This window comes from Branchiostoma belcheri, unplaced genomic scaffold, assembly GCF_001625305.1.
Source record: "Branchiostoma belcheri isolate BF01 breed outbred unplaced genomic scaffold, Haploidv18h27 scaffold25, whole genome shotgun sequence".
NCBI lineage: Eukaryota > Metazoa > Chordata > Leptocardii > Amphioxiformes > Branchiostomatidae > Branchiostoma > Branchiostoma belcheri.
The window spans coordinates 2,510,665-2,526,454 of NW_017803854.1; the positions used below are offsets into that span (position 1 = coordinate 2,510,665).

Genomic DNA, 15,790 nt, shown 5'->3' on the forward strand with positions numbered 1-15,790 from the left:
CAAAAAACAAAGGGCTGCAGGACTTTCACCTTTTACAATTTCACATGTAAAAATATGTGTATATTTATTACAGTTTCAACTGTTGCATTAAAACTGTATCTTTGTTGATATAATTTATATTATTATATATATATATTTTGTCCCTTAACTCTTCCCTCCTGCCAAAAGTTTGTCCTTAAAAATAGCTCTGTGCTAGTTGGAAACATTGGCTCACACAGTATATTCAGCCAAAATGAATAAATGAAAACAAGATGTAAAATGGTGATTCAAACAAACAAAATCCCACTTAAGGGTCATCGTTCGCCTGTAGTTTTTCCCTAGACACAGACCACTGCCTCTACAACCTCAAAAAATGCCATGGGACTTCCTTAAGTTTACCTTTACCTTTTTGTTTTGCTTCAGAGTCGTCGTTTGCGGCCAACCCGCAGTTCAAGGTGAACCTGACGGACGCTGATGATGGGGACGATGATGACCAGGCGTCGTGTCTGGTCTCGCTCCTGCAGAAGGACAGGCGCAAGCAGAAACATCTCGGCAAGACCAACCTCTTCCTGGGGTTCTACATGTACGAGGTGAGTAGAAATAAAGTAACCGATCAAGGTTTTTTGATACAACAATTGTACGGCAACTTTCGTAAGGTCTTCTACAACTATTATGCTAACAAACAAGAGGATGCTTGCTTACTTGCTTAAGGCTGTCCTTCGGTTTCGAAGATGACGTCCCTCATTGTTGACTCTCTGTCTCTCTCACTCGGTGTGTTCTTCGATGGCTGATTATGCCGATTCTAGCTGCTAAGACGCGGCCGCATATCTCGCAGATGTGCTGTCCCTGCTGCTGAGCCGGCATGTGTCTTCTTGCTCTGCTGGTCTCTGCCCTCTGGTTGTAGCTGGCTGTGTACGATTCGGTAGCTGTCGAGCATACCTGTCTCCAACTGTTTCTGTCAGCTGCTAGTCGTTCAAGACTTTGTGGCTCGATGCCACAGGACTTGAGGTTACTTTTCAAGTAGTCCTTGAACCTCTTGCGCTGGCCACCAGCGGTGCGTTTGCCCGTGGAAAGCTCACCGTACAGCATCTGCCTTGGTAGCCGGTTTTCAGGCATGCGGATCACATGACCTACCCATCAAACAAGAGGATACAAATGAATTAACTCACGTACATGACATATCAGTTAGCTCTGAGGCTTAAAACATTGTTTGATATTATTTGTATCCAGTGAAGGTTAACTCCATCTAGAATGTACTATTAATTGATATTGTAGGGTGTCGTAAGGAGAGACTATAGAAGAGGTCCGTACTCTGTGGCTGCCTGCTAGAACTGTCTCCTCAGACACTGTCGTCACATCTGGCGTCAATTACTAAAGTGACCAATAAAGGACAGGGACCCTGTGTCCCTGAGATCAGTCTGGCCCAAGCCGTGGTCTAGTATGGTCATCTCTATAGCAGCATCCAGCAATATAATTGAATGAGGTCCTGTCCTTGGTACTGAATGACACACCTACAAGACTGATGTCAAAAAGGCTTCTCTTAATCATCTCACTGAGTGTACCAAGTATTTCCACCTCTTGCAGCTGTTGGCAGCATCAACAATAGCTGTAGGTGCACATTAAAAAACACTCTCTCTATTCCCTGCTCATTATTTTCTAGCACTCATGGGTTTATGTGGTGTTTTTTCTTCCGCCCAGGCTAAGGGGCGCAGCAAGCTGAAGCGGCGTGATGTCATGACAGAGCCACCAGTGGCCAGCTCCGGGAGTTACATCAACTACCGCGAACGTTCTGAGCACTTCAAGGTATGTAAAAACCTGATCTGCAATGAGTAGTAGACCATCTTAAAGTCAGCCAAGTAGACATGTTAACATGATGTAAAAGTAGAACAAAAAGATGCTTTAAAAAAAAATTTGTTTCTTTTTTCTGAATTTGACAAAGTTGAAGGGCTTTAAAATGTTCTGCCAGAATGTGCACAGCGGGTGTGTGGAGATTGGCATCACAGTCAATTTTGTTTTAACTTTGATTTGATTATATGGATGACATCCGCGTGCATGAATTTTCGGCCGTTTCCAAAAAAAAAAGTTTTCAACCATACTGTAAATCGTACAAAACAGTTGCAAAATGAGCAAAAATATACCGTAAGTTACAAAAAAATTATAAATAAAAACTATACCAATGTTGTAGAATGCCGGATGCCAAAATCAAACGAAAAAAGACGAAATTGTAAAGAAATGAACTTGAAGACTAGATTATTCGCCAAACCATATTCTGTCCCATTTGTTCAACCCTCATCCTCATGACCATGTAGATTTCATAATGAAAACAACTATTTTTTTTTGCAAAACTTTTTTTTATTCGCACGCGCGCATCAGTTTTGGGGTTCTCGGAGGATGTCATCCATATAATCAAATCAACATGGCCTTACAGTGTACTGTTGTCTCGTTTACTGTATGATTCTGTATGGCTCAATCTAGGCCACACTACCTATATGATTGTCTTAAAGATTTTTATGGATTTCCTTTCGCAGGTCGCTCCTGGTGAATACATCGTTCTCCCCACGACCTTCAACCCCAACGAAGAAGGTGAATTCATCCTGAGGGTCTTCACTGAGAAGGAAGCATCAGCCGAGTACGTCTTATTTCATTTCCTCAAACTTGTGATACAATCTTAGTTAATGTGATTAATTGATACAGGTGTTATGGCCCGTGTGATAATTAGCCGTTTCATACGGGGTTCTAATGGTTGTCACACGGGCTTCCAAAATTTCTATACATTTATTTGTACGCATTTTGCGTGCTTTGCTGTTGAAAATTCAAATACCACTGATTCGGAAGTTGTAATTGATGTTGCTATAATCATTTGATAAGAGAAGAGATACATTAATTTTGTTTACTGCTATTGCTCATTGTTGCTTTACATTGTTAATTCATTTAGTCTTAGGCTGCATAACTGCAAACAAAACTGTAGATTAAAGCAATTTGCTAACTGTTATTAGAACTAGAATGCATTTTAATTTCAGCTGTGTATTTGTGCTCTACTAGCAAATTAGATTTTGTGCTCTCTAGCATTTTGCTTAAAAGCAATCATTGTTTAATGCTTGTTAGTTGACCCATAGGTGCTAAAAGATTCCTATACTGCTGTTTTTTATTCACATTGCTTGACAGTTGCAAACTTAATGTATTCATCTCCTTTTAGAAGCTGACCTGCTGGCACTGGCACATTACTACTGGCAAATCATCATTGCCTCATGTTGCTATAACTATCATTATTGTTGCACACTTACACATGCTTTCTTTTGAAACTCACTATACACAATATTCTTTTCTTCGCCTTTGTTTTCAATTCAGAGCTTTGGTATGTTGTGTTGTGGTGCGTAGTGGTGTAACATTCGTGCAAGGCAATGGCTAACGGTAAACTTCTAGATCTTGTGCTGTCAACATACGGCAATTGTTAAATATTAGAATATAATGCTTTTTTCAATTACATGTACATGTAATTCATGGTATTGTATAGTACTTGACAAGTGTAATGTTTGCACCATGTTAAAAAATCATTTTCCACTCTGTATTATATGTCGAGTATGTTGACAGCACTTTTGAAGAGAAAAGTGCTTTTAGCTAGTAGTAGTATATTATCTTTTCAAATTTATGCTTCCAGTAGTCTTTCCCTAATGAGTCACTTTTTGCTTCATCCTCACTCATTCTGCCTAATCTCTTTACTCATGCATACCTCCTGACAATGGTTGGCCTGCATGCTTTGGTCTGGACATGGTTAATATACCGCAATTTTTCGTTGTATAATCTGAATATCGTCAGACTCTATTTTTGCCAAAATACCGCTTGAGTTAGTTGTTTTATTTAATTTTTTTCTTGTCAGATCCTATTGTTTATCATGACATAGTGACATTAGTAAATTGAGTGCTATGTCATATATGATCATGAATTGCACAGCAAAACTTGTAATCGTCAGAAGTTGGGGAAGAGTCATGTTAGCGGATCAGAGAAAACATTACTGTTATTTTAAACAATGTACCTGAGTAATGTGTATGCTCTGAGTTGTTAATCTACTGTTGTCATTCTTAAGACATTTTTGTGATTTTTTTTCGTCATGACTTTAACCTGACTTTCAATGAATAAAAAGAATTGAAAGGTTGATTGGCAAAAAATGCCACATCTCATCATGATGACCATTTTTCCACGTTTGACTAAATGAAAGAAAACATTTACATCATCACTGGTACCACAAAACCCATCAGTGTCAGGTGGTCCTCTTCTCTCTTACCTCACCTCCTTAACTGACGATCCTACGCCGTTCTCTTCCAGTGAAATCGATGAAGGAGACGCAATCATCAAGCAGGACAAGCCCAAACCGGTAAAAAACAAACATAAAAAAACACACACAGGTCTCAGAACCGGGCGCACCCCTCCCATGTACACAGTGTTGAGATGTATCGCTTGACCAAACTGTTTTGTTTCTCTTTGTTTTCTCTCTCTCGTTTGGCACAAATGCACCATGCAGAGAGCAGGAAGATGACGACAAGATTGTCAAACAGGACAAGCCCAAACCGGTAACACGACGAGTTATGATAAGAAAGAATCCAAACTTTTCTTTCACATAGGACAATACTTACTAAAAAGTACAATCTTCTACTAACGATTCCATGTTCTTGATTAAATTCAATGAACACTAATTAGGCTTGTGTATAATTAGGAATAATAAAGTAATTGATTAGCAATACACACTTTCACACTAACTACTAAAAAATTCAATCACTATGATATCTTTCCTACTATCCCTATCTCTATGGATCAAATCCAATTAACACTAATTAGGCTTGTTTATGATTATGCATGCATAAAGAAATTAATGACACACTTTCACATGATAACCTCACAGCACATCATTGTGAACTGTGCAAGTGGCACCTGGTGCATGATAATCGAAAGCTGCAATTTTTTTAAGTTTGAATGTTTTAAGTGAATGTTTGAAGTGATGTTTCATCAAAGGCTATGTAACAAAATGAATGACAAATGCTTTTGGTGTTAACCAGTGCATGAACTAAGTTTGAAAGCAGAATATTAACGCACCCTTGACAAGTATTTGACATTTATGAATTTCTAAACAAATACGCTGCAACATGTGCACATCGACTAATGAAATAACTCATCTCAGAGCACATTTGAGTGTCTGTTTAATGTTCTCTATTTCACTCAATGACAAAGACTGAACAGTTACAGAAATCTTTCTGACATTTCTAATAATGTCCATATTGCAATCACAACTGTACAGTGTCCTGTTGTTCCCATCCGAAATATGCCACTCCTTATTTTCAAATGATTGAAATGCTGAATTCCTGTGAGCATTTTCAAGTGCCACTCATGGTTTTTGAATCCACATCTTTACACTATTACTATATCAATAAAGGAATTGTAGAATGTGTGATAAGACCATCACATAATTTGGGTTAAGGGTCATTGTATGGATCTTTTGACTAATCTTTTTTATCTGAGTGTGTGTAATCTATTGTGATTTTCCTGTAACGATTTGTTCTATGTATTTCCACAATGTCATATATTATACATATTAATTATTATCATATGTAATTATCTTCAAGTTAATTACTTATATACATAATCTTTGACTCTGATGTTGGTGAAAAACATAATTTGTATGAAATTCGATCATAGCTCATTCGATACCCAGGAAGAAGCAAAAGATACAGAGAAACAAATGGTATAATGACCAACAATATTCAGTAGCAAGAAGTCGTCATTATTCAACTTTATGTTGTAATGTTCATCTGTCTATGAATCTGACCGTTCCATCATCAGCCTAAGGAAGAGTGGAGTGACGAGAAGAAGGACAAGTTCCGTGCGTTCTTCGAGATGGTTGCTGGCCTCTCTGGTGATGACGAGGTATGACGTGTTAAGGTTTTAAAAAACTAGCCTGGTTACCAATAGCTACCGAGTCCTACATCCTCTATTTGCGGAGAGGATGTAGGACTCAGCAGCTATAATAGGTTTAGTAGCCAGGCTATTAAAAAACACCAATATGTTGGGGTACAACTGTTAAACCATTGGCAACTTACAGCGGCTGTCTTCATTATGTACTGGGCCTTACTGTGTCATAAACTTGAATGGGCATAATACCCATGAAGGGCTTTGTACAGTATTGTTCAGATGTAGATGTAGATGTAACTCCTGCGCTTCTTGATAATCACCTGATTTCTCCATACAGGAGGTGCCTGCTATTGATCCATTTGAGCTGAAGAGTCTCTTTGACTGCATCTTCAAAGGTATTTCTTGAAGGAGCTCTGCTATGACTGTAAACGTAAAGAAATTATCAGATTACACTGTATTTAATGTTATATAGCCCTTAATTGATAGAAAATAGATGGCAAGTGTAAATTTATATTTCACATAACCTTAAATGATTATTAATTTAGGTCATAGGTCATTGAATCGTATGCTCTTTACGATCAACATTATGATGCATGCGATTTTGATTAAAAGTTATGTTTGTCACAAAATATGCTGTATGATTGACTGTGTTCAGGCCACTCACTATCGGTTTAATGTTAACGAAAAATATTTATCAATGCTTTTTTTCCTTCCAGACCCCAGCCTGACCATTGACCTGTGCAAGGATGTCATCCAGATGTTTGACGTATCCTTATCTGTGTGCAAGTCACAAAATTAGTGTATCAATAATGTATATTTATTTTATTATTTTTATTTTATTCTTTGCTTCAGGCCAGAGGCCCATATAGAAACAGGGACAATACAAAAACAAGTACAGATACACAAATCACATACAGATATCTAAAGAATGCTGCATCACATACAGATATCTAAAGAATGCTGCCAGTAGAGGCTCCTTGTAAACACGTCCGAATGACAAAGCGTGTGCACAATACTATTTCTCGACGCGAGAAGGCGCTTAGCAAATGAATAAGTTTGCAAGTATAGTTTGCATGAATAAGAAACACTCTCACAAGACAATATTAATCATATTACAGATGAAGAGTCTGAATCCTTTAGTGAGCAAAAGTGATAGTCATATCAGGGATCCTGCTTGGTACTAGTCGTTTGTTGGTTTTGTTTCCTGGGAGGGTGTTCCTTGACTCTCCTCCAGGCGGATGGTTCAGGAAAGATCGAGTATGAAGAGTTTGATGACATGTGGGACACTGTGGAACCCTGGCTGGTAATTGGTCTTAAGTGCTCTAATTTTAGCAGTTTTGTTAAATATAAAAAACCTGGTGTAATGTGTTTAAATCATTAAGTGACATTTCTTTCTTGTGTAATGGTATGTGATTTTCATTGTACTCAAAACGTGTTGAAACAAATCATTAGTGACATTTACCACATGTAATGTTAGATATAAGATTCAAATGTACTTTACAGATGAGGTAAAGTTTGAAGTGTAGCAGTTTAATTGCACGAATCTTACATCTAACTGTCTTACTTTTCCCCAGTCTGCCTTCAAGAACAGTGACTATGACAAGAGTGGGAAGCTGAGTGTGTACGAGCTGCAGGAAGCTCTGGAGGATATTGTCGGTATGACACTCTCAATCATTGTGGCAAACTTAAAAGCGTTGAAGCTTATGTTTCCATGCAATAAGGGATATTTTTCCTAGATATTCGAGAGCTACATTATATATCGAAGTGTTGTCAATATTATGATATGGTACATGTATCTTTTTGAATTATCAATATGAATAGTGATATGAGTTCACACTAGAATTGATACTGTGATAGTTAATATATTTTGTTACATGTATGTCATTATTGTTGTGCCTGTCATAACTTTCTTCCACAAAGGTATGCTTTAGATGATTTCCTGTCTTGATTTTACGTGTTTCAGTAATGTTACAACTTCATGGCAACAATTTGTTCTTCTGTACGTTATATCTTTTATCATCACACCATATCTTGCTCTATGCTGCTGTACACTATACAACATGTAGAACAGTGGGATGATGATTTTTGCTGAGTGTAACAGTAATGTAATTGTAGTGTTTAACCTATCAGTACTTTTAGTTTTATGACTTGGTAGATAGATCATTGACTAGAAATGTTGAATGTTTTTTTATGGTCGATTCGCGCTATCAATGATTTTATTTCAGACAGACAACAGATATGTTGCTAATCTAACATTAATTCCCTTTGTGCTAATTAGCCTCAACTTTTTGTTGTCATCTTCAACAGTTTATTTGTGTCTTCTTTACTCTTGTGCATACATCAAGTGTTACTTACCTCAACTCTCATCTAATAATTATTATAAATTAGTCAAGTGTTGGGTTACCACAGATGATGGGACAACGAGTTCCCTCCATACTTTATGGTTTTCTGTTCCTCTTAATGTTTCATATTTGTGTCATGCGGGTCCATTCCCTGATCTCTTCTACCCATCTTTTCTGTTGCCTACCTCTATCTCTCTCTTCCTCAATTTTGTCACAAGTGTTAACATGTCGACAGCTGGCCATGTGTGTTACATGGAGTGACACCTGTACTAACCATACACATGAGACATTTAACTGCTTTCCGCCATGTATTCAGGTTTCTACATCCCCAAGCGCTTGCTGTGCAAGCTTGCATTCCGCTACGTTGACGAAGACGGACACGTCAGCGGTGGTAACTTCCTGAGGATTGCCATGCGGCTCCACTGGCTGTGGAGTAAGTGCCAAAGTAGTTAGTGGGGGGAGGGAGGGTGTCCAGAACACATCCACAGAATATACTGCACCTGCGCGAAACCTGGATGTTCTGTCGATGTTGCACCAGAATTTTTCCAGTTGCAGATTGTAGCTTTTCCAACATAACATGTGAAAACAGGTTGTCATCATTAAATATGGAAATACGACCATAAACAAGACGTAATCTGATGAGGTGCTATGGGCAATACATTACAGGTTTCGCACAGGCGCAGTACGTTCGGCCAATGTGCTGGGGTGGCCCTGCATGACCATCATGGCAGCTGTCAATCAGTGATTCAAAACTTGACTGACAGTTCGTCATGAGGGTCTAAAAGCAGTAGGGCCGTTTCACGCTCCCGGTATCTTATACTAGTTAACGAGTCACGAGAGTTTTGCTAACATTACACGTTGGTGCTGCCCTGCATGACCAACAATGGCAGCTGTCAATCAGCAATTCAAAACTTGATTGACAGTTTGTCGTGATGGTCTCAAAGCATCAGGGTGAACGCAATTGCGGTACGTTAGCGTTAACGTGTTAACAGTTAGAAAAAGTTTTGCTAACGTTCCACGGCGCCGCAGGTTTCACCATCCCTAAGAAGCTGCTGTGTCAGCTCGCTCGCCGTTACGTTGACGAGGAAGGTTGTATCAGCGGCGGAGACTTCCTGCGTATTGCCATCCGCCTGACCAACCTGTGGAGTGAGTTATAATGGACAGAGCAGTCAGGCATACGGTGGCTTTGAGGGCATTTAGCAATTACACCTAGGAGCCGACCTTATTTAGACTGCATGTTATGCCTCACATTTGTACTAAGCTGGGCAAATTTGAGGCTGCGCTTTTTTCAGTTTTGGTTTATAAATTATTATTTCAGACCTGAGCTAGTAGGTGTTCATAGATTTGGGGTTGGTGCATCATAGTTACACATTTAGGTATAGACGCTGGTTTGCAAGAAAGGTGCATGTACTTGTACCAGCTGAAAAGGATATACTTTTCATCAAGAAATCTATCAGAAACCTAGGTCAGGTTATTTAAGTTTAGAATTTGCTACTTAATGCACTGCAAAGCCAAAGAAAGCTAAGGGACTTAATAATATATTGCTTGGAGTTTAAGGCAAATGACTTATGCTTAGGCTAGCATTGGTGTAGCATTAAGCTGCGGGTATCGTGCTGTTTTGGATACAACCCTGGTGATTATGAGTATGGAAAGACATTTTTGAGTTAGATTAATAATTCAATTAATTTTTCAAATTCTTGATGAACATATAGTTTAGCATGATGGCTATTGAGGAGCACAATGCTTTTGTCTGTATGTTTTAGTATTCTAAATTTCTAATTGTAATTATAGTAATGTTTGGTTTTAGAATGGATTAGATTTTTAAAGATTCAAGTTTTTTCCATACCTGAAGTAGGCAGTGTTATTTGGTATCCAACATGAAGCAGAGTTCATGTCTGAGGTTGTTTATTCATTTGTTTAATTATCTACTTTCCAATAGATCAACAAGGAGGAGATGCCGAGGATGATGGTGGCGGTGGCTTTGCCCTGAACATGGTACGACACCTTACTTTTGATTTATGTTTACCGAAGGAAAACATCCTGTTTTTGCTCAGTTTCTTCTTCTTCTCCAAACAGTGACCACTGGCCTGGTCAATGACCTGAACCAGACCATGACCTGTCACCATGGTAGCTGGTGTCGGGTTACATGATGTTGCAATTTTATAGTAGGAGGGATTTAGACTCCCGTCATCATATTGTATGTGACCATATGACCATATGCGAAGATAAACATCATTTGGTTTGCAAATGTTACTTTTCTAGTTTTTGATTTTGTTTACCTTCACAGAAGGAAACATATTGTTTTCATTTTCTTCTTCCTCTTCTTCAAACAAATAAAGTGAATGACCTGGGCCAGACGTCTGTCACTAATACTCACTATGGTAACTGGTGTTGTAGCATAATGTAACCTGTCCTACTACATAATGTAACCCAACATGCAATAATTCAACTCTGAGTCTGACATCCTGTTAATACAATGTATGTTTGCACTCAGTCATGGGAGTTATATTTGGAGAAGACATATTGATAGATACTAAAATGTGTCAATCTTCTTTTTTTTTCTCCAGGGTGGACAGATGGGAGGACTGCTTGGCATGTTCATGTGATCTCTTTCCCGGGGTACTGTAGACACCACTTACGCACAGCAGGGGATGCTGGGAATGCAAAATGCATCATGTAGAAGCTTTTTAACTAGTGGGACACTAAATATTACGGTACAAAGTTGATCCTGGAAACTGTCAGTTTGCTACAATATACTTTGATGCTTGAACTCTGAACACACAAAACTACTAAGTACTGTAAGTGGTAAACTTTTAACTGGCTTAATTGGAGATCTTAAGGCCTAATGATAATGCCTTATACTAGATGAGAAGAATTTTAACTGACATTCCTAACTATATCACACTAATTCCTATGAAATCTATCGGATATATAATAGTCAATGTACAAGTTCAGCAATAATAAAAGATTAAAACACTGCTATGGAGAAATTATCTAATATGATGTATCTGGAATATTTGATAACTATGCTAATATATAGCTTATCATTATCTAGCCTGGTGACTTGCAAAAACTAAGTAAAAGAATTACTCATAAATGAACCATATGGACAATATAATGATCACTTTTTTCTCCTGAACTGCGTACTATATAGTAACAATGTAGATACTTCTTTGGCTGAATGTATTTCATTTAAAACCTGAGTATTAACAACAGAAAAAGTTGGTTTTAAGTTTCCTTTTCAAAGCATCATATTAAGTATACTGAAAAATACTGGAGTACCTTAGAAATTAAGAACTTAATAATATGAATGAGGGTGATCAGAATGATAATAGAGTTGGGTCATGGGTGAAAAAGTTGGTTACATTTGGGGAAATTTGTGTTTTACTAGTATTCAAGATAGCATATTAGGATATATAAATTTGCACTGCATATGTACACACATATTATATTATTGTGCACATTCCAATTATAATAGACAATTGAAAGAGCAATGCTTTTGTAGTTCATTTTTAACAAGGGAATAGTTAACAAGTCATTACCTTGCCAGAGTAGTTTATCAGTTCGAATTCACTTTACAATGGTTTACATGATGCTACGTACGGTTTAAATGCTTGGTGCAAATTCTTGCTTGGTGATGAGTGTGTCTCAACAGCGCCATCTGTTGACGGAACAGTATAATTGCAGAATCGACCAGGAAATGGCAAAACGTTTCACTTTGAGTTAAGTGTTACATATTATCCCATAAGTAGTTATAAAGCAGTAACGTTATAGTATAGGATGGTATCGACAATGCACATGTAACGTTAAGTCTTCTATTGTTTGAGGTGTTTTTTTATTGTTGCTTATATCTCTTATGTAGTATGAAGATATTCAACACAAGAAATAAAGTCAGTTTTTGTGGGATTTATATACTTGTACATCTGTGTCTTTTTGTCAGTCACCTAAACAACATGGAGCTCCGAGGTATCTTTCCCCATTACATTTTTACATGCGATATTCAAGAGCGATTTCCGCCGGTTATCCAAATTTAAGACAGTGCCTTCATAGCAGCACCAGTTGAATTGTTTTAATATTAGGCCACCATTACAAAAAGTACAAATGATGTTTCATTCGCATTTTAGCAACAGAAGTTGTCAAGTCTACATTGCCTGTGAATTGCCCCGGTCTTAAGGCCTACCACATCCAAATTCATAGCTCCTATCATGTGAAACAAGAAGACGTTCAACTTATGCGACGGTGTTTTTATCAGTTTTATCAATACGTAATTATCCAATTTCCTTCCCACAAACTGTGACGTGTGGTGTACGTGTTGCGCCAAAGGTGTCCATTGGAACCATTGTTATATGTAACGCTACACATGAGCAAGTTTTCTGATCGGATACGGCAAGGAGGCTATAGCCTCTTTGGATACGTTAGCTACAATGTAGAACCGTCTGTATGATCAGATCAAGGAGCTTCAGATCAGCAACCCCCTGGAAATTCAGGAATCCATGTCAGGGACATTTCTTGCAGATTAATCCTAGTGTTATGTATAGATTTATTTAGTCATACGATCAGGTACACACACAGTCACACCCAGTTTATTTGCGGTCACGTCAATATTACAAAGGATCCCAGCATCCCCAAAGTGTGCTAAAGGTCACTGACACTGAAAGCAGCAATCACTTGTCTGTACACGCGCAAGGATACAAAGGTGAAATATGATTCCAAATTCAATTTTCACCACAAATCACATCGATTTCTACACATGGGAGCCATTCAAGTATTCTATATAGTTAACAGGTAGGTTATCAGCAATGTAAAACGCAAATCTGCTCCCAAAAATCGGAAGTCAGCTTCCTTCTCATATTTCCGGGCTGCACTATGTTGTGACCGCGGAGGAATCGCGGTGTGCAACCCGTAACTAGGACGCCATTTTGGATCGACAGGTGCATACGGATAGTACGCATCACCGCATGACGTCTGTCGATTTCTGACAGCTACAAACGACTCTACACCAACCTTTTTACTTTGTAAGTCAACCCTGGATGTCTGCTGGTACCTGTACTAAGTTGTAGGCAGCACTGTTCGTCTCAGAAAATCGGCAATGCAGCCAGAAATCCAACCACAACAACAACATCCGCCGCCTGGCGTACCCATGCAGCCGCTGCATGTACCGCCACCATCCAGTATCGAAATGCCGATGGAAAATCCCGACAACAGCACGAGGCCACTCCAACCGCTGCCGGACGACAGCGGCAGGAGTATGGAGGAGTACGACATGGGATGGTGCCCTGTGGTCGTCTCCTTCATCATAGCTCTCATATTCTTTCCCATCGCCGTGTGCTCCTGCATCAAGATCGTGCAGGAGTACGAGCGGGTGGTGATCTTCCGACTGGGGAAGATTTTGGGAGGCGGGGCGAAGGGGCCGGGCGTCACCATCGTCTGGCCCTGCATCGACGAGTACAAGACGGTCGACATGCGGACCAAGGCCATCAACGTGCCACCTCAGGCCATCCTGACGAAAGACAGCGTCTCCGTGATGGTGGACGCGGTGGTGTACTACCGGGTGAACAACGCCGTGCTCTCGGTGGCGAAGGTGGAGGACGTCGACCAGTCCACCAGCCTGCTGGCGCAGACGGCCATCCGCGACGCGCTGGGCGTCAAGACGCTGGCTGAGATCCTCGCGGGACGGGACGAGACGGTCAGCAGTTTTTTTTTAAATCTTCTTTCTTCTTTTTATTGCGGAAGACAACGATTAGTGGTGCCGTGATCAAGCTAACATGTAACTTGATATTCTGTTTATAGCGGCACCAGAAACGACAAGATACAAAGCAATATAAAACAACGACAAGATAAAACGATGACAAGATAAAACGACGACAAGATAAAACGACGACAAGATAAAACGACGAGAAGATACATACAAATGTACTAGTTGTAAATTGCATAGTCATGATAGTGGTGCCGTGCTCAAGCTTAACGGCATAAACACGGCACAGATCATCGGTTATTCATCGTCAATATGTAACGTTACTATATGTCTAAGAAATGATCATAGTAAAAACACTAGTAATGCTATTAAACATAAAGCTAGTAACGAAGCCAAGCCAAGAGAGTAACGAATATCAGAGGTACCAATAGTGATATTGGTAAAAGTGATAATAACATTATTTTTTTTGATAACCATAAACCATCAGGTCGCCAGGCTGCGGGTCCAGCTTGACGACGCCACGGACCGCTGGGGGATCAAAGTGGAGCGCGTGGAGGTCAAGGACGTGCGGCTGCCGCCCCAGCTGCAGAGGGCCATGGCCGCCGAGGCCGAGGCCGCACGCGAGGCCCGCGCTAAAGTCATCATAGCCGAGGGCGAGATGAACGCCGCCAGGGCCCTGAAGCAGGCGTCGGACGTGCTGGCGGACTCGGCGGAGTCCATCCAGCTCCGCTACCTGCAGACGATGAACCAGGTGGCTGGGGAGAAGAACTCCACCATCATCTTCCCACTGCCCATGGACATCGGTCTGATGGACATGGTCGCCAAGAAGAAAGCCTAGAACGTCACAATTATAAACACCTGTTGTCGGACATTATCATTCACTTTTGTTATCAGTCAGAAAACACTTGTTCTTGCCTAACTTCTGTATTGTCTGTTATCTGTATTCTTTGTTATTGCCCTGTCACTTGTAGCCTCTACCAGGCTTCAGTAGCGACAGAAAAAGGCCAAATAGAAATGTTATCTGTCTATTTGGCCAAACAAAATTTTAGTAAAATGAGTACAGAGTGGCAAACTGTACTCCTTTAGCGGACCAACTCCCCTGGCATGTTATTTGTCTATTAAGTCAATTTCTGTTCTTTCCCACGCCCTCTGAAGCCTGGTAGAGGATATATCACTTGAAGAAAGGAGCTGAACAGTTGATATTCATATGAACTGAGGCAAACCAACACAATATACAATACAGCACATGTATATGAATGGCCGCTCAGGGAACGCAGGAATATTGTTAGGAGTAGGTGGAGTCCGTTTGTTATGCTGATAAAGCTTTTGTTTGTATATATGTGCTTTCAAAGGTTGTGTACAGAAAGATTGATGTTAAGTTTGGACATACTGTAAATTATAGTTATAATTGTGCTGTTTGGTGCCCTCCGTGGCTAGTTAGGCAGCAAATTTCATTGTTAAGTGTCATACTCTCCCCCTATACTGTTGTTATACATTTTGTACATGTATATACTTACCACTATACTTACTACTATTACTACATGAATATAACTTTTGTAAAAAAAAAAGGATTGCTCAGCAATGGAAATATGTAACCAAGTACGAAATGTAATTCGGGCATTTTTTTGCCTTGCAATGAGATTTTGGATGATTTATGAATAAAGTTTCTTACACGTAACACTCGTCACTCTCTTAAATCGACCCCAAATCAATGGCTTTCTTTTTTAAAACATCGAAAGTCTCCAGCCATTCTATATTTAGTTCCACATCAATCATGTAATAACATGAAATATTTACCCTTTCACGGTAGCCGCAAAGGAATGTTGTTTTTATTAGATTACTTGGCTATTTTCCAACATGACCCTAGGAATAT

The 15,790-nt window shown here is 39.5% G+C and overlaps 2 protein-coding genes across 2 annotated transcripts in view; both read left to right on the plus strand.

The window, feature by feature from the left end:
* LOC109471573 overlaps positions 1-12,132 on the plus strand; it is a 45,404-nt gene extending 33,272 nt beyond the window's left edge. Inside the window, exons 28-40 of the mRNA XM_019770923.1 lie at positions 403-569; positions 1,678-1,782; positions 2,508-2,608; positions 4,303-4,351; positions 5,812-5,895; positions 6,218-6,275; positions 6,597-6,646; positions 7,115-7,183; positions 7,455-7,536; positions 8,539-8,655; positions 9,252-9,368; positions 10,162-10,217; positions 10,790-12,132. Of these exons, the coding sequence (XP_019626482.1) occupies positions 403-569; positions 1,678-1,782; positions 2,508-2,608; positions 4,303-4,351; positions 5,812-5,895; positions 6,218-6,275; positions 6,597-6,646; positions 7,115-7,183; positions 7,455-7,536; positions 8,539-8,655; positions 9,252-9,368; positions 10,162-10,217; positions 10,790-10,828 (1,094 nt within the window). The 3' untranslated portion in view covers positions 10,829-12,132. The remainder of the gene's footprint in view (positions 1-402; positions 570-1,677; positions 1,783-2,507; positions 2,609-4,302; positions 4,352-5,811; positions 5,896-6,217; positions 6,276-6,596; positions 6,647-7,114; positions 7,184-7,454; positions 7,537-8,538; positions 8,656-9,251; positions 9,369-10,161; positions 10,218-10,789) is intronic.
* Positions 12,133-13,101: 969 nt separating this feature from the next.
* LOC109471500 (erythrocyte band 7 integral membrane protein-like) lies at positions 13,102-14,936 on the plus strand. The gene is made up of 2 exons (XM_019770835.1): positions 13,102-13,908; positions 14,405-14,936. Exons 1-2 carry the CDS (start codon positions 13,312-13,314, stop codon positions 14,753-14,755), a joined length of 948 nt encoding a protein of 315 aa, XP_019626394.1. The 5' UTR covers positions 13,102-13,311; the 3' UTR covers positions 14,756-14,936.
* The last annotated feature ends 854 nt before the right edge of the window (positions 14,937-15,790 follow it).